This window comes from Bactrocera neohumeralis, chromosome 4 (assembly GCF_024586455.1).
Source record: "Bactrocera neohumeralis isolate Rockhampton chromosome 4, APGP_CSIRO_Bneo_wtdbg2-racon-allhic-juicebox.fasta_v2, whole genome shotgun sequence".
Lineage (NCBI taxonomy): Eukaryota > Metazoa > Arthropoda > Insecta > Diptera > Tephritidae > Bactrocera > Bactrocera neohumeralis.
The window spans coordinates 13,269,045-13,289,452 of record NC_065921.1 but is presented as its reverse complement, the minus strand read 5'-3'; the positions used below and the strand labels follow the sequence as shown (position 1 = coordinate 13,289,452).

General features: G+C 33.3%; 1 protein-coding gene across 1 annotated transcript in view; it reads left to right on the top strand.

Moving 5' to 3' along the window:
- Positions 1-20,408, top strand: part of LOC126756340 (kazrin) — a 156,984-nt gene that overhangs the window by 120,077 nt on the left and 16,499 nt on the right. The window contains 4 exon segments of the mRNA XM_050469322.1: positions 4,713-4,824; positions 13,782-13,805; positions 16,251-16,483; positions 16,531-17,142. Coding sequence (XP_050325279.1) covers positions 4,713-4,824; positions 13,782-13,805; positions 16,251-16,483; positions 16,531-16,900 — 739 coding nt within the window. The 3' untranslated portion in view covers positions 16,901-17,142.

The window sequence follows — 20,408 nt, the reverse complement described above, 5'->3', positions numbered from 1 at the left end:
TGAGGTACTCGTTATATTGTGTATTTGAAATGTTGTTTGCTTGCTTTGGAAATTCCAACTCTCTTCTTTTATTGCAAAATTTACCATGCGCTAGTATTTATTATTTTTTCAATGTGATTAAATAATTTTTAAGCTTTATGTGGATTGCAGGTTTTAATGTAAGCCGTTTTAATGTAAACTAAGATTTAATGGTAACAACAGCCAATTGTAGATCATAGAAATCGATGAAATAAATTAAAATAATTAAAATTATGAAAATATTAGTACGAAATTTATTTTTGAAAGTAATTTGCATTAATTCACGTTAATGGATTTATGGTTAGCTACTTGGTAGGTGAGTAGCGATGATGAAATTGAATAGGTAGGGGAGTTGAAAATGTAAAAATTAAGTCCAGTGAGGTTTTAACGCTATAATCAAAAGCTTTTAATATAGTTAATGTATTTTGAAAAGATTTTTTTAGGTTATAATATTGAATCATATACAAAAAATGTTTAGTTGTGGTAAAATAAATATATTAAGACGCCGAATTCTTGCAATAAATATATTTTTTAAGGATTTTATTAAATATATCAAACTAACAGGCTTATTAATAGATGAATTAATAAGCTTCAAAAAACCTCTTCTCAGTTTACTGCTTATCTTCAAATAGCACTAGACACATTGACATTGAATAGCTAATCTTAAAAAGCTATTTTTTTAATATTTTTGCAAATTTTAAAATTTAACTATAATTTTTAATCATAAAAATATATTTAAAATTTTTAAGCACCAAAAATATTACCACCAATGTCAATAGTATCAAAATACTTAGTTTAGAAAACCATTTTTTATAAATTTTTTAATATTTTCGCAAAATTTATTAAACGCAAGACATTTCAAAGCAAAATGCTGTACAGTGCGTATGAGTAACTGTAACTACAATTTTTAATAATAAACATTTTAATATAATATTTACAAAATTCTTTTAGCATCTAAAAATATCACATGAATTCAAAATACTTCAAACGTGTCCAGTGCGTATGAGCAACCAACTTACTGTTTACATCATGCATGAGTTGTGTGTGGTCATGGCGTATGAGTAATTTAAATTTTGCACTTCACAATATATTGCCATAGGCTTAATATAATACAAATCTGACATATTAAAAATTAATAATTTGAATTGCTAAAATTAATTTATTAAATTTTAACATAAAAGCGCAAACAAATTGGCAGTTATTAATAATGTTACTCATACGCAGTGTGTCAGCTGCAGGGGTTATATGGTATGATACAATACAAGCCGATTATAGTAATTTTTAATTTAAATAAAAAATATAATAGTATATTGAGAGCTGATAATTAACGGTAAAAGTTGAAATTAATAATTTTCATTTGTCAAACAGATTTTTTTTTATTGTATGTTTTCGAAAAAAAAAATTAAACATTATTTCGGAAAAAAAATAACAGACTTAATTCTTCGAATAAGGATTAGAAAAAAATAAATATAAATATTCCAATTAAACAAGTTTTCAAGTTAGCTAACTGAATTTGACGCTGGTGATGAGATTATAAGATACTAATAGATCAAATCGTATTATTTTCCACCTTTTATACCTTTAGCTGGGGTTCAAATGATTATGAATTATTTCAACATAATTCTCTATAAATTGTAAATATTTTTATTGCAAAACATTAAAAAGAAATAAGTTAAAAACCTATTTGTTTAAATTTCCAATATTAAATAAATATAATAACAAATAAATTATTTTGTGTCTCAAATAGATTGAAGGGTCTCAACAACAAAAAAGGTTTAAAAATAGCTTGAAATTGGCACTTGTTTTAGAATTTGGACTCACCAAATTATAAAGAGTTTGAAATTTTGTAAAAGCTTTTAAGAGGTTACATGGGTTTCCTCGGGTAAAAACAGAAATCTTGCAAACCGACTTCAAAAACACAGTTTCGAGAAAAACATGTTTAAAGACGGCGCATTTGGCCTAGAGCGCACAAGTTCTCATATAGTTTCTCCGAAACTATTACTCGGATAAACTTGAAAATTTAGAACAATAATCTAGAGGTTTAATAAGATATAGATAGATAATAGAAGGTAATAAGATAATAAAATTAGATATTTTTTAAACCCGTAAACACCATAAGCTTTTTAAGTCGTTATGCTGATTGGTGATCAAAGCAAAAATATATTTGGTAATAATTTCGATTTTTTAAGCCACGCTGAAGTGTCAATTTTTTTTTAAGGAACGTCTTTTATTTTAGTAAACACCATTTTGTCAACAATCAAAATTTTTAGCAGGTCCTTGATCATTACCTTATTGGTTTTTTTTAATTTGAGATGCTTTTATGCAGAAAAATGTTTCTCAACTCCAGTTGCCAAAACTTTAACTAACCTTTCGATCATTACCTTATTCATCTGTAGGAATCACACATTTTTTTGGTTTTTTGGATATAAGATGATTTTAGTTAGAGAAATTTTTCTTAACAGGTATCTTCCTTTTTTCTGAGGTAGGCCTGAAGAATGAATACGGCGTGAAGCGGAATTCAATATTTTTTTCAAAATAGCTGCCTGATTATTCAATTACATTAAATTCTGTAATAATTTGGACAATTTTTTTTGGTTAATCAAATTAAATAAAATTAAATTAAATGCTTTCTGACATGCAGCTGGTAGTTAAGGAAATCAGAACGTTATTAATTTACATTTATCATTAAAATATACATTAACAAACAAAGAATAATAAGCATAAGATAACAATTTTATTATTATATTAATAAATCACAGCAAATAGCTTTAGTTGAAGTGTAATTTTTATATTTTCATTTTATAATATGATAATGTTAAAAATTATCCTTATACGCGAATATATTACGAAAAATTTACACTTACTAACGAGTTCACTTACTATATCAGGTACCTTTCGGTTAAAAGAAAATATAAATAAAAATATATATTTACTTGTTGTCTTTATATAGCTGTGTCTCTTCTTAGTACTTATACATTTATTTTCATCCTGTTTGTGCGCGCCACTTTTTAATAAGCATATTTTACCGTTATAATTACAATTATGTCTGTTATTAAATATTTATGAACTCTTCTTAAAAATATATATTTATCTCACTTCTTTTCTCATGCTAAGTAGGCCAGCATTGAACTGCTCGCTTCATGCCACATAAACATACAAAGCAGTAACAGCTACCTATGTACACACTTATGCGCTGCACTGCTTCAATTAGGTTAACGCTCAAAGCCATTACATACTGTTTTTCTATTTTGAACTCGTTCACATCGCTTTCTGCGTCTACAAATGCATTTGCAACACAACTTTCGCAATCAATACTATTTGGCGCTAAGTTTGCAGAACTTTCTTTCAGACCAAAACAGCAACTTTTATTTCTCCATTTACTTGCTTACTACTATTTATTTCAGTTACTTTTAACTCTATAATAAATAAAGACATTTGCAATTACTTGTTTGTTTGTTCGTATGTATGTGTGTGTATACACCAAGTTCCATATGTATTTGTGCTTATTCTAGGTATCTTTATTTGTCTTCTTCTTATTTTTGAACTAATTCTTTTTCACATATATTTTCTTCTTCTTCTATGTTTTTTCTTATTTCTCGTGCAATATAATACTCGTATGTATATATATGTATGTCTGTATGTCTGTATGTATTTGTGATTTGTTCTTCATTTGTTTGGTACAACTTTGACGTTGGCGTTGCCTTGTGCTATTTAATCTTTATCAATGCAACTGTTACGTGCACACACTCACACGCAACACACACACGTGTACATACATACAAATGGGTATATTTCGTATATCTCTATTGAAAACAAATAACTTTTTGAAACTTATTTATATGTATTTGCATTTTGTTTTGTTTATTTTCGCTACTACAAATTTCTTTTTCAACTTGTTGCTGTCTTTGCTGTCTGTACAACCACAACAACAACAACTAAAAATCAACAACAACAAATAAATACCAAAAACCACAATAATCATTAAAACTGTGCCTCACCAACACCACTGCAAATAATACCAACGCTGATGAAATCGAAAAAAATGTGAAAATCGAAAACATCAACAACCAATCAATCAACCGTTACCGAAACGAAATGAAATAACACAAACATTACATTTGTACATACACACTCACAACCAAATGCCACATACAACGACAAAACCAACTGACAACACACACACACATGCATAAACCCACAACTGAACACATACATACACACATATATACGTATGCCTGTGCCGAATGCTGGCTATGCCATTTGCCGTGTATGTGTTTGCATCATTGTTGTGTATGTTTGTATGTGTGTATTTATGTATATATACATATATGTGTGTGCTTATCACTGTGAAATCAATACTCATACAAAACAAAATATATGCTGACAAAAACTTACAATTCAATTACGTACCAACCGAACACAATTTTGCTAACAAAATCACACTCAAACACACATGCTCACTCATACATGCAAAAAAACCCAATGAACATCGTTACCAAAATGATGCAAACAAATTAAACCAAAAACAAACTGAAATCAATAACACACACAAATACCGTGTAACACAAAACATTGAACAACAACAATTAAAACAAAAAAAAAAAAACACAACAACCACAAACAATGGACAACATGTATTTTTCGTATGGCTGTAACGAATGTGTCACGCACTGTTGTTGTACTGTTGTGTTTAGAGCAACCTTGGGCCAAGGCATACGTTCCGGTTGCGGCATAGTACCGATTACGGGACCGGGCGGCTTACAGCACTATGCCACAACTGATCGCCGCTCCAATGGCGCATTGCGGGTAAGTCCACCAGCTACTTAATTACTTAATTGCTTACATTTTCTAACCTAACCAACCTATTCATCTGACTTACAACCATACACTATATATTCATAAACATTATAATCATTCTTTAACGCTTTAATTTTATTAAGAATTTATTTATTTTCTCTTAAATACACCGTTATACACTTGCCTTGAACTATTCATAATTGTGTAAATGTTAAAATTTTATGTAAAATAATGTAGATATTTTTTGGTATATTCTCGTTTACTGCTGATTTTCAGACTTTTTCTAAATCTATCCCAAAATTAGCGTGTTTTGCTGTGCTGCTTTTGTCGTCTTTAACGTTTTGAAAGCATTCATACAAACATAAATTATAAAGAAACTTCAGTTTTGGTTTAAAATAAAAGACATTTTTTTAATAATTAAAGAAAAATTTAAATTAAATCAATGCAAAAACTAATTAATTAAAAATACTTATATTAATGCTGGTCATATAATCAAAATAGGAAAACATTAAAACCCATAAGAAACAATAATAAAATATAATTAAATTAAAAGTGTAAATTTTTTAATAAATTCTTTAAAAGTACATTTGATGCCATTATTATATGGAACTCCATTTCTTTGGCATGGCCACCAGGTACCGCTTGCAGAAGTCCAGATGCTGAACCCAATTTTCGAGGGGTTTCAAGCATAAATCGGTCGATACTTCTAAAAATTCACGTTCGATATTCGTACGAAGTTCAGGCGGCCAATTGACTGAGCCATTTTGTGAGATAACACGTTCACCAAACTTGGTTTTCAATAAATCGATTGTGACATTCACTGTGCGTCTTGTGGCGTCATCCTGTTGGAACCACATATTCTCCAAGTTCATATCCTCCAATTTGGGCCAAAAATAGTTATCATTGAGCGGTAGCGATTCCCATTCACAGTAATGTGCCGGTCTTGATCATCACGGTAGAAGTACGGCCCAATGACGCCGCCGACCCATAAATCGCACCAAACCGTAATTTTTTCGGAATGAAGTGTTGACTTATGGAATACGTGTTGATTGCTGCCTCACTAATTATGGATATTTTGCTTATTGATGAAGCCATTCGGTCAGAAATGTGGGATGAACCTGAAGATGATTTTCTTTTGAAAATCCGGATAATTTTCAAGTTTTTGCTCATCCCAATTCACAAACATACGACAATTTTGGTGGTCAAACATCTTCAGTTCTTGCGCCAGTTTGATCTTGTAAGAATGTAGGCCAAGATCTTATTGCAAAATTTGACACAACGACGTCAAAGAGATGCCGAACGCTTGAGAACGACGTGTGAGAGACTGATTTGGGTCTTCCTCAATTGATGCGCTAGCACCAATATTCTCAACTGAATTCTCAAGAGAAATGTCAAAAGAGCGGGAAGAAATATGGCGTCGTTTGCTATCTCAATTGGTCTACTTTTGCAGAGACCCTATTGGAAAACTCGTTACAAAGGATTCCTTAAAACACTTAATTCATATACAAAACTTTTCGATATAAGCGCTTGATTCCCATCGTTCAGTTTATATGACTACTCTATGTGCTATATGCGATAAAGTGGTCCGATATGGACGGTTCCGAAAAATGAGCAGTTACTAGGGGAGAAAAGGCCTTGTGCAAAATTAATATAACGATATTTCAAAAACCGAAGGACTAGTTCGAAAATATAAAGATACATACATGAACGAACAAACAGACAGGCACGGCTAAAATTATTCAGCTCATTAATATTTATATTTTATAGGGCGTTCCGACGTGTCCTGCTGGGTATTACAAACTTCGTGGCAAACTTAATATAACCTGTTCAGGGTATACGAATTAAAAATAAAATATAAATATATATAAAAACCTAACGTAAATAAATTAAATTACAAAAATTTTATTATCAAAAAAAAATGAAACTTTAACAAAACACTTACAACTTTCCACCACATATTACACCATCTGCCTAAAAGCTACAAAAATAACGTTAGGAACTCTTTCACAGCTTTTCCGTTCACTAAGCCTATTTCAAAATAAATAACCATAAAAACGATATAAATAAATTGTTCCTACTCGCATCTTCTACTCGCTACAGCACCAGCTACTTTATTCATACTCGATAGCCTCAATCCGTTGCCTACAAATGTATTCTAATTTTCACTAATTTTTCTTTAAATACTCCTTAAATGCTCTGAATATTTCTACATGTATTGCAATGTGTTTACTCTCAGCATTTACCATCACTCTATTTGTACGACTACATACTTAAACTCTCTGGCTTATGTTTACTTATGGAAATTGATTTGTTAACTAGACGCATTATTCGTTGTCATTCAGATGTTGCATGTTGTAGGTTGAGAAAAAAATGTTGGAAAAGTAGTAGTGATCTAAATATACACAAACAACCAACGTACACACAGACATCTTTCTAAATAAAACTCGTCTATATAACTGTACGCGAACAAGAGTACACGACCTCTGGGCGAGCAAAGTTTTGCTGGAATAGCAACTTGCAATATTCACCTGCCAACTTGCCAATCAATTCAAATCAAGATTGATTACACTTTGAAAAAGTTATGTCCTTAAGCCGGCTAATAACAGCTAAACAAAACTCGAAGAATGTCGTTATATTTTATTATTTTCATTTTACTTTGTGGCAACCACTTAAATTTAAGGTGGGTTCCTATTAGGTACGAAAAAGTAAATATTAAAAAATTTGAGTGGAGAAATGTGCTTAGCACTGTATTTAGGTACCATATAGTATGTATGGTATACAGGTTTTGTCCGGAAAGTAATAAGACTGAGTCGATTTCAAATAATTTATTGAACCAATCATTACAATTCTTTAAAAACTTTCAAAGTAGGCTCCTTTTGCGTTGATGCAGCGCTGCCAGCGCGATTTCCAAGCATTGAAGGCGTCACGGAAGGCATTCTCCGGAAAAACCTTGAGTGTCGAGGTGCATGCTGCTTGGAACCCCTCGGTCGTCTCAAAATGCCATAGCCACATCTGGGCTATAGGGCGGCTGCGGAAGCATTGGGATGCCAAGAAAGGCGTTGCCATGGTATTACTTCCAATCGGCTGCGATGTCATAGAGCATTTTTGGAACCATCTTCGCGCACACATTGCGCATGTTCATGTGCTCCGTTACAATGCCATGAACCACAGATTTTGATAAATTTAACATCTGGGCAATTAGCGAATACTTAATGGACGGTCTGAATTCAAAACTTTGCGCCCACGAGTTACTTGTCGATGTTTGTCGAAGTCGCAGGTCTCCCAGCACTGTCTTCATCACGCTTTCAGCACGCTCCGAAGTACAGTCGCGGCGGAAGAAAATCAGTCCTATTATTTCCGGACAAACCCTGTATAGACATGTCTATTTTTTTAAAGAAAACACACAGAAACTTCAAATTTTATAGAAAAATGTCGCTTATCTCTTTAAAATATTGGCCGCGGCTACGTCTCAGTTGGTCCATATGTAGAGTTCAATTTTCGATGGCGCGTTCGGGTATTTCGACTGATAACTGGTGGCATGATGTTTTCATCCAAGGCCTGAATCGAAGCGGGATTGCCCGCATAGACTTTAGACTTTACATATCCCCACAGGAAAAAGTCTAGCTGTGTGATGCCATACGATCTTGGTGATCGATCGACCGGCCCAAAACGTGAAAGTACACCAAAGTGTTCTTTCAATAAATACGATCTTTGATGTGATATGTGGGAAATGAAATGTTGAAACCAAATGTCGACGAGATCACGAGCTTCAATTTCAGGCATCAAATAATCGGTTATCATGGCGCGATAACGGTCGTCATTGACTGTTACGATCTCACCGGCATCATTTTTGAAGAAATATGGACCGATGATTCCACCGGCCCACAAACCACACTAAACCGTTGTTTATTATTGATGAAATTCTCGAAAACGTCGGATCACTTTAGAACTTTTTAAGAGCCCAAAGAGCGAAGCGATGTCGATGGGGAAGGTCGGGCGGCTTCAGTTCTTGAAAAAGCTGTATTTTGCACGCTTTCAATTTAAGATCTCTACGTAAAATGCGCCAAGTCGTTCCATGCGTCAGTCCGAGTTGCTGCGAACTGCACCGAATCGACTCTCCACGGTCTTCGTGTACACTCTCAGCTGCGGCTGATATATTTTCTTCACTGCGTGCTGGACGTGGTCTATTCGGTCGAATATTATCCAATAATGAATGCTGGATCTCAAGATTCAGTCGAATCAGTAGGCCGTTTATGTTGACCATTAGTTGTGAATTTTCGTAATAAAGTTGTTAGTTAGGCAGGAAGTTATGGTATATACAACATACGACAATACTCGACTCTCTTCTGAGTCAAAACAGCAGATAACAATTTCCAACAATAATTTCTTAAAGGGTGAACTATTCAAAAGTTTAGTACAAAATTTTGAATTTCTCATATATTTAGAAACTTGAGTCTTTGAATGCAGATTTATTTCTGATTTTTTTCTGAAATAATAGTACTGTTTTTACCAAACTATTAATAGTATTTAAAGACTGTCGATAACTAAATACTCACTTAAAAATATAATAACTAGTGAAAAGTGTTCGAATTGTCCAATTTGTTAGCCTTCCATGTATTTAAACCTTGGTTTTTATTCGAATTGAAACAAGTTTCATATATCAAACAGTAGAGTCACTGGTCAAACCATTATAAAAAAGAGCATAATCTTTGAAATCATATTGTGATTATATTATTCAGCTATCATATATACATATATTAAAATAATGGAAAATATATTGCTTTTAAAAATGGCTAATTCAATTTTAAATTTTTAAATTTTTAAATACTACTTTTTTGAGAAATTGTTACTTTCCTCAAATATTTTTGAAGATTTTAAAGCTAAATAATTTTTTTGTGATTTTTAAAATAGCAAAATTAATAATATCTAGATTTTTTGCTTATTAAATAATTAAATAGATGCTACAAAAAGGCACCTTAAAATAAATATTAGACATTAATATTATGCATTAAATTTAAAAACGCACAAAAAACAGCATATTTATTTATATAATGCTGTGTAAATACAAAGGATTATTTTACGTAGGTAAAACGCTTTTGCCTGCTGTGCGCGCGTTATATCGATACATTTAAAAATCAAATAAAAGCATAAATACAATAATGAATAATAACTGAAAAGAAAAAAATAGTGATTAAAGCTGCTCGGTTGGATTAAAATTATATGGAATTATTAACACCACACATACTCGTGCAATACAAATACATGTAGGAGAATAGGTTAGTAAGCGCATGCCAAGAAAATTAAAAATAACAAAACGAGAAATTAAAAAAAAAGATACAGTAGTTGCTACCAAACTTTGCGAAGGAAGATAATAATTATGAAACTATTAATTATAAAAAATAATTTATATTTAAGAAAAACAAAATCGAAGTGAGATGAAAGTTTGGAGAAAACAACAAGCCATAATTTACAGTAAGAAGACAATTATAACTATATGCAGCTGTATAATTGCAATAAATTAACGATAATAAAATAAAGCATAATGATATTGCGATGTGTTTATTTGTAATGAGCTTTAATAAAACGCTGCTAAGTAATTCAAAATTGTTCTTGGAAGGCTCGAGTGTGTAGGTGGTACCTTAATGTAGTAAAGAGGCAATATAAGTACGTAATATGTAGCGAAGTGATAGCATAAGCAGTCAGCTATAAAATCAAAGGTACAGATATATAATTGTTAACTAAAAAAAATGAGATTTCCCCACTCGAACTTTTAGTATTATATAGTATAATAAAGTATCCGGCAATAAATAAAATAAGTATCCAAATAAAACGCAAAATATTTATTTTTCATCAATATTTATTTTGTCGTCTTCAAATAATCGCCACCAGATGTAATACACTCATGCCAATGATTTTTTCAGTCCTCGAAACACTTTTCATAACCACTTTTTGGGATGGCCTTCAGTTCCTTCAGCGAATTTTGTTTTATCTCTTCAATCGACTAAAGATGCGTTCCACGGAGCGCCAATTTCAGTTTGGCGAACAAGAAAAAATCACACGGAGCTAAGTCGGGTGAATACGGTGGTTGATCGATAATATCCATTGCGTTTTTGGCTATAAATTCATTACCATTGTGTAAAATCCAATAATTATTTTTAACTCCTTAAAACTACTTATTGACCGTCTGTCCTTTTGGAACAAATTCATGATGCACCAAACCACGAATATCGAAAATAGCAACGAGCATCACCTTCATGTTTTCAACGGTCTCTCGGCCGTTTTTGAAGGTTTGGTACCACACGAAGGCTTGTGTTTTTGATAAAACTGTAAACAACATTCCCAACGATTCCACACACGAAATTTGGCTAGATATACAGAATTTGAGGCAAATTCCTTTTTCGATATTTTTATCAAATGCAATAATCGCAATGCTCTACTGAGGTGTACCGACTTCAGCAACTGCTGTAAACAAACTGGAAAACAGATCGCGCTCATATTTGGCTAACTAATTAAGGATAGTTCTACTAACTTAGCAAAGTACATTGCTTTGAAATAGAATTTACCCGGTGAATTTAAACTACAATTTTCGGGCGCTTTTTTTGTCAAAGTGTATAATAGATTTATTTTTTTTTATTTTTTTTGTAAATTTTTAAGGAATTTTTTTTTTTCATTTTAACATGGAGGTGTTTCATCGATTATCCATAATTGGTAAAACATCAAAAAAAGATTAAAAAAAAATATTATAGCAAATAAAAAAATATAGCCAAGAATTACATACAAATTTTTTTGACCCACTGTTAGCGCGCGCAATCGTCCAATAACACTTCATTAGCTGCTGGTACACCAATTATAATTGCCTTAACATACACACATATATATACAAGTACTTGTATATGAGCTAAGTGTTCAGCTGACTGCTACCGCATAAACATACAAACATACATATTTACATGTCTGTAAATATTACAACGAAATAACAACGCTATTAAATTAACAGTTAATTGTGGATGATTGCATGAAATCAAACGTTAAATGACAACAGAACGTACACAGCATAGTTACACGCATAAGAATGGGTATTCAAAAAATGTGAAATGCAAAAATATTTTAAATATTTGTACACATCTGGGCAAGGGTAGCCGCTGGCACAGCTGCAGCATGCCTGTGTGTACACACTGCTTCGCTTTAATGAGCGCAACATAAATAGGTCATTAATTAAAAGAGTTTAAAATTGGTTAAAAATTGGTCGACCGCATAATGGTCTTACCGCCTACATGGCGTATACGTAATTGTGCTGGCAAATTATGTAGAAATTGAACATAATAGTGACGAATGGCAGCTGAAGCCCTTATGCAAATAAGAGGGGGTGTCAGTGGCGATGCTTATTGGGTACGAAGAATGCTACTTAAAAAACACATTTTTCAGGATAAAAAACCATTGAAATAAGGGAATTTTAATTGAGTATTAATGTCAAGAGAGTAGTTCGTGGAAGCAGCGACTTTATGGCTGTTTTACTGAAAGTGTGTCATTTTATCAGTATTTATATCGCTTTGGGCGGTTTATTCGTCAATATGAGGTTATTTTTATCTGGGCTATAATTTTTATTAATTTTTCCGAGAGTCACTTTCTCGAGTATTCAATAAAAACTTTAACTACGATTTTGGTCAGGACAAATTTTACTATTACTTACTCCAGACTGAAAACAAATACTTTATAAATCACTTGCTACATACATTTCACTACTTTCTCTTACTTTTTTTTATCAATACTTCAAATATATTAATTGAAAATAATATAATTCGAAGCCAATTAGCAATATGAATATAAAAGCATCTGCACCCGTAATCTCAAAAATTGCCAAAAATATTAATTTTGCATTCCTTTTATAGCAGCAACTGCATTAAAATGTAAGAAGAAATAAATGTAGAGAAATACGGCCAGATCGAAAATTTTCTACTGTGCTTTTTGCACCCATATATAAGCTATATTCATTTATTATTTTCGCATTTGTTGCTAACGAGCATAATATTTTGTTCACATAACGGTTGTTTGTAAGTCCTCTAAAAGAGTCAAAATAGGGTTATATATACCAAAGTGATCATTTGACGAGTTTATAAAATATTCTCCGTTTTGCAAGCTGTAATTTTGAGATATCATTTTGTTCACGTATTCCTTGGCTCCATAAGAAGGTTAAAAGGGCCACTGCCACAAAATGGCGGAAACCGAAAATCTATAAAGTGTCATAACGAAGCCATAAATAAAGATATTAAAGTGAAATTTGGCATAAGGGATCGCATTAGGGAGGGGCATATTTGGACTTCCATTCTTTTGGAGAAATCGGCGTGGCCCCGATCACTAAGTTTTTGTACGTATCTCGAAAATTTGTCTACTGTTCAGCATTTCCATTACAGTTCAAAAATGGGAGAAATCGGATAATAACTGCCCATTTCCAATATAAAGGTAAAATTTTTAAAAGTTTATTTAATTTTTTTAAAGAAATTGCCGAATTTTTTTTTTAAAATTTTTATCTCAGAACTACTGACCGATTTCTCTGTTTTCTTAACAATCTTTAAAGTTCTACATAGTTTTTTTAAAGCTTTTTGAATCGATCTGTCACAAATACGCCCGAATGAAATCTCGATTAAATCACTTTACCATGCCAAATTTCGGTGACACCCGAACTTAGCCCTTCCTTACTTGTTTTTTTTTTTATATTTCTCTGCGTGCATAAATTAATGTGACCCGTAATTGGCTATGCAAAAGCGTTGCCGTATATTTGATGAGTTTATAATTAATTGCTTTTACTCAATTATTATTCTCTGTTTTCTGTTGACTTTTTGTTTTGTTTTTTTGTTCGTATTCATTGTCTTTATTTTATTTACACCACGGTTAAAAAAAATCGTATTTAAATACTTGTATGTATGTATGCATTCTCGTTTCTCTTCCCATTCTTCTATGCTCAGCAGATATCGGCATGGAAAGGATCACAGGTGAGTTGTGAAGTATTTTGAAGTATTTGTTCTACATGGAGTTTTTAGCTTTTTGCTTTATCTTTTAGAAGTGATATCTGCCTGATTTCAACTATAATTTGTGCCTAAATTTTTATTTAAATTTATAGCTTTCTTAAAAAGATTTTTTTGGTAGCTTGAGAATTTTTCCAGAATTGAATTGCTAATTTATGTTTGTTTAAAAATCTTTATCCAAGTCTACATAGTTTCTTTTAAGTTTCTATCGATCTGTCACAAAGGTTTATAAAGAACCGAAAAAGTTATTATTGCTCAAAATTAAAAAAAAAATATCGTTTACAAAAATATATGTGACCTGGTCTACGAAAAGGGAGCTAACGTGCGAAAACTAGTTTTCTGGGAAAAGCTGTTAAAAATAATCGTCAGTTTCTCGTTATCTCATTAATTCCGTAGACCAGGTCACATATACGTATCAAATTATTCAGATATAAACTCATGTTTGAGCAAATAAGCGCTTTTCAGAAAGTATAAAGCTGTGGATAGTTTGAAAACTTTGCAGAAACATCTCGACATCTGATCTAGATCTATTAAAATGAAGGTTAAAATTTCCCTTCCTAACGATTTTCAATATTAGTCTTTTTTAGCATTGGAGATTATAACCTTGCTAACGCCGATTTTAAGAGAACAAGATGTTTAGAGACTCGAAAAAAATTAAAAATATCTGTTATACTTTTGAAAGCTTGTTTAATTATTGATAATCTTTTGTTAATAATTTTATGACAACCCTTACGGTTAGACCAGTTTGGTTCGTTACCGATCATGACTTTTGTAGTCTTGCACTCTGGTAGCCAGGTAGGTCCATCAGGTTTTACCAGCCCTCTTTTTTATGTTTACTTTGAGCCTTCTTTCCCAGTTAAAAAGTGGGAACTTGTAGTTGGTATTTGCCTAGCCGCCTTTACTCACCGAGCTATGCCCGAAAGTTCTATAAGTAAATTCCCCTGCAGCCAGTAGTCGTCACGCGGAGTTTGCTGCGCAGTTTTCAGCGAAGAAGTCTATAGGTCGCAGTTTTAATACCAGTTCAAGAGTTCAGTTTCTCAAACTCCCGTTATGCACACCGCAGCAAACCTCTGAACCTTTCCCATTGGTTTCTGGTAGGTGGATTTCCGTACGCCTGTCCGCCATACTACTCCACCGTAGAGCAGAATTGGTATTACAATCGCTGTGTAGCACTAGTGCATGAGAGCATCTGCCTACACGCATATAAAGCATTGCTGGCTTTCCTCACTCTTTCTTCCACGTTGTGCTTCCACAGCAGTTTGCTGTCCAAGACTACCTCAATGTACTTGGTGCTGTTTTTGAGAGAGAGAGTTGTGTCCCATTTATAGAAGGGAACCCCCATTGAGGAATTTTAAGTTTTTGGTGGAAACCAGCATAACCGTTTTCTCCAGGTTCAACTCCATACCAGCTTGTGATGCCCAGTTTTGAACTGTATTGAGAGTGGTGATAGACACCTTCCCATTATTTAGATGGCAATGTCGTCCGCATGTGCCACTATCTTAGGTGCTTCCAAGTTTCTTAGCAGTTTATTTACCATTAACGTGCATAGAAGCGGATATAGTACCTCACCTTGGAGAGTACTTCTACAGACTTCCTTGGTCATTTTAGCGTCGTTCCATTCTGCTTTTCTCCGTCCAAAGGGCTTCTTATCCAGCGTTGTATAGCAGGATCAAAACCTATTGACTGGATATTGTTCAGAATAGTGACGTTGTTGAACGCTTCAGAAATGTTCAGAAATGCTCCAAGAACCTATTATTTATACATTTATTTAATATATTTCGTTAATATATGTATTTTCCTTGTTTTTTTTGTAACAAATCGTGCAGAATTAAATCAACTACCGACTTATGTATTTACTTTGAAATGGTGTTCTGGCCGAATTTTCTTTTTAAATTTAGCCACGCAAAATACATATGTCAAACTTGTAAATGCAAAATTAAAAAGAAAAAATATTTAAAAAGAGTTTAAAAAATAATAATTTGTATGGCTTTGCTAGTCAAATACATTTTTAAGCCATTCATATTCAAAATAATACCTACTTTTATACCAATTTTTCCAAATAATATAAGCATGCTCAATATCAGATCAGTCACTAAACTAATATTTTTCATTTCCTATGAATGTTAAATTTTCTTTTTTCATATTTTTCTTTCATTGTAAACTACTTTCCTTAAAAATCCAACGATAAACCACAAATAAATATTTAAACATTTCATCATCCACCTGTAAAAACCGCATTCATTTCCGCACTTAACAACTCAGTATGCATTTTCGCACTAAAATCCAATTTCTGTTTTCTTTCTTAACATTTAGCGGTTTTCAACCAACTACAAAGAAATATTTTACTTATAATAACGAAATACTTTCGCCTCTCTTTTTTCCCGCTACGCAAACATGCACGCGCACATGCAGAGTTCTCTCTCTAAAGCCTTCCGTTTCAATACAAAATCATCACGCAGCGGAAGCTCCATTGGGGATCGTTCATCCTTCGGCAACTCCACCTCTCCCACACCATCGTATAGTAGCTCCGAAGGTGGTGGAGGAATTTACGCCACTATAGGCGGCCATCCACCACACTCCGCACCATTCTACTCCACCAGCACACATCACTTCCCGCCACCGACAACAGCACCACCACCACCACCCCCTCAACATCAGCGCCCGGTCTTGGAGCACATATAGGCGGCGGCGGTGGCGGCGGTAATATCTTCAACTATGCACCGCCGGGACATCGTGTGAGCGCACCACCGGTGAGCAGCAGCAGCACAGCCGAATCAATGACAGATCCAAATGCTTTGTACGAACAGCATCGACGTGTGAAAAGCATCAGCGATATTGGCATGTCGGCCGGCATCGCTGGTAGTGTGGGCGGCGCTGGTATGGGTGCAGCGGCAGCAACGACGACGTCCACCACAGGTGGCACGACAGCATCGCTCAAAAGCGCCGGCAGCATGGGTAGTAGTAGTGGTGGCGGTTTGGGCAGTCGTAGCGGCAGCGTCGGTGGCGGTGGCAGTGGTAGCGCTGGCGGTTGTGCTTCTGGCTCTTCCGGCTCACCTGTATGAGAATCAGTTATCATGTAAGGCGCGTCGAATGCGCACTTACATACCGACATGCATGCATGCAAACATACACACTAAGTAACTAGCTAAATAAAAGAGAGATACAAATATGAAATTATGAATTGCAGTGGAACAATAGCGCAGAGCAATAGAGTTTATTATAAAAAAGTAGCTATTTGTGGTACATATTTGTGAAATAACGAAAATTGGAGAAGCATTGTTAAACGCTCCAGCATTTAATTTACGTGAGTATGTATTAGTAATACGTAATTCAGTGGCATAACGTAAGCTCATCAATGTGGGCCACACAAACACAAATACAATCGCATAAAAGCTTAGCTATAATATACATAAAAATTGTTGTGACATTGGAAACGTATTAAAAATATATAATTTTTACTTATTATTTTATCTAAAGCTTTATATACAGCAACCAATTCATAAATTAGTGGCAAAGCGTAATTGAAAAATATCAATCCCTTTGATTACGCAATATTTTGCTCTTAACGGACTAATTTATTACCCAACTGGAAAATGTTTCCATTGAAAGCAAACCAGAGGAGCTGCTTTAGTATAATACTTTCAATTTTATATCAGAGAGCTTTAATAAGTTTCTTGGATCATATAATGGGCTACAATTTTGCTGATCCCATAATAGGATTCAGATCAACGCAAAGTTGAAACCTCGCAAAAGCCGAATATTGTTTCCGATTATTTCTCTCCCAACAAAATTTTAACATAATAAAAGTACAAACCTCTTCTTCCACCTCTTTTCTATTATTCATAACCTCACTTAAGTAATATAAGGAACCAAGTTTCCGAAAGCAATCTAAATAATCCAAATCTTCATGGCAGACATCATAATTTTGGCGGCTGAGAGAGATACCGCTTTAGAAATTATCAGGATCTAAGCATGACAGACTCTCTCTGATTCAATAATCTTGCTTCCGTTATTAAATTAATCATAAATGAACCATGTCTTCGAAAGCAATCTAAATAATCCAAATCTTCATTGTAGAATTCATATTTTCTTCAGCTGAGAGAGTTACAGCTTTAGAACTTATCGAGACTGTGTTTTTGGATCTAAATGCTTTATTCTGTACTGTTAGCACTGAAATTCACAGTGACTTCGAAAATGTTTACCACAATATTTAGACCCAAACATTTTCGATTTCGAAAAAAATGTTCCCTAAACCTGTGTTCACGTACATATATAAATGTTTTACTCTTAGCGTTGCGATTCGGAAAGACATCGAAATTCTACAACAATACTCAGACCCGAACATTTTCGATTTCGAAAAATTTTACTCTAAATTTCTGTTCACGAAATTAAATGTTTTCGCAGATATTGATATTTTGCTGTTAGCATTGAGTTTCACAGTGACTTCGAAAACTATTTTCTACAACAACACTTAGACCCAAACATTTTCGATTTCGAAAAATTTCGCTCTAAATTTCTATTCGCGAATCTAAAAGTTTTACTGTTAACACTGCGAATCGCAAATACTTCGAAAATTATTTTTTTAGCGATTTAAGGTCTTGAGCTCCGACTTCTTTTATTCTCTTGGTCCAAAATCCACTCACTGTAGCTCCAAAACTATTCATTTAGGCATTTAATTTACCACACCCTATAGAACACTTATTCTCTTAATTTCTAAACTCCACTCTATTCGAATAATTCTTTGTAAATGCTGCACAATTCACTGATTCACAGCGCTGCCAGCTGCAAACGCATTTGTTTATGATATTCTATATTTATTATTTATTTTGTGGCTTTATTTACCACAGACTGCATTCAATTGGAAAAATTAATTTCGAATTTTGTGTTGTGCATTAGCCAACTATGTTAAGGTTACATAAAATATTTTCCCTCAGCAAATGCTCTTCTACATATGGTACTTACAATTACTTACATTACATAACAATGCGTTATTGCTTACCATTCATTATGCAGTAATAATTATGAACATTTAGTCAAAGCCACAGCTTCATTATTGATACATTAATATATCTATATGCACACACACACATTTGTAGCGGTAATTGTGTATTGAAGTGATTATGGCTGCAGCATTTGTAATTGCAATCATTTGCACAAATGTAAACACGACCTGCTGGGAAATCGACCGATTTCTAGAAAACTAACCCATTTATGGCTTTGCTGCCTTTTAAACAACTGCATTCCATTTCTGTGGAAATGCCAGTGGGGAATCTGTGGTTTAAGTTATCTATTTTAGGTAATTTGAAGCCAGTTCTCAACCGCAAACTTATATTCGTAATGCATTTGCCTGGAGCATATTATATTTTAATACTTTTTGGCAATTAAGTGTAAGTTTTATGCAGTTGGTTGACTTTTGTGGCATTACTTTCACTCAATTATGAGACTTATAAATTCATATTAAATATCATATTAAATATCTGGATAATAAGTACTAATATATTATGTTACTATGACAGCAGCTAAGAAGCTCCAGCTGAGAGCGTTGAGAATCACAGTCTTGTTGTTCGATGTTGAAACCCTGATAGATGAAAATTTATTCTCAGCACATAATGATACACCTTTAGACATTTATTAAAAGAAACATTAAAAGAACAACTGAAAACAATTCCGTTTTCATTTACTAGAAGGTTGAGTTGGAAAACTTGACTGCCAAGCTTATGTATACCGAAAAAAAAATTCATAAATATGATACTGGTGCTGTGGAATATAAAATTCTCCTGGATATTTTTTTTTGGATTGAGTCAGCAAATATTCTTTTCGACTCAATTTACAATCGATGGGCTTCGGATGCCGAAAAAACACTTCTGTGTCTGTTCAATGTGAGCCGGACACAATTTACACAATTTACATTGGAATGTCAGTGGCACCATCTGTAGAGAATTGGTCGTACCGACTCATAAACCTTCCTTGGCTCATGCACAACAACTTTGCTAAAGACCATAACATGGTCAGATGCATGGTTTACGACTTTATAAAGGACATATATTGTCACATTTTATATGTTCAGGAGATCTAATCTAAACAAAATTAAAATAAACCTCTGTAAAGCGGTTCATTAATCTTGACTGCTTAGCAACAATGAGCGACAAACTTTTTGAAAAATTTTAGTTTGAAATCTCACAAACATTCTGGAACAAGACAAGTTAGTTTCCAGTGCAAGTAAATTCAATGTCAAGCAAGCTTGCTGATATATTCACCATAGAGTCGTCTTCATTCGCATCATGCTTCAATACCGTTATGACGTTTTAATATGCGTGAAATAAAAAATATTCAAAATCTCAACCTTTATTGCTGCTTTTCTGATTTCTTACTTATTTTTGGTAATAGCTCAACATTATATTATACATACATACATATTTATTGTATATAATAAGTTATACAGAATTTATCTTTAAATATCTCTCTCTTTTAAATTTTAAACCTTGAGCAATCACTACAGACCCACCTCATCCAAAAAATCAACCCACTTGCAAAAACTGTATGCATAAATTTGCAGTAAATTTGAAAATA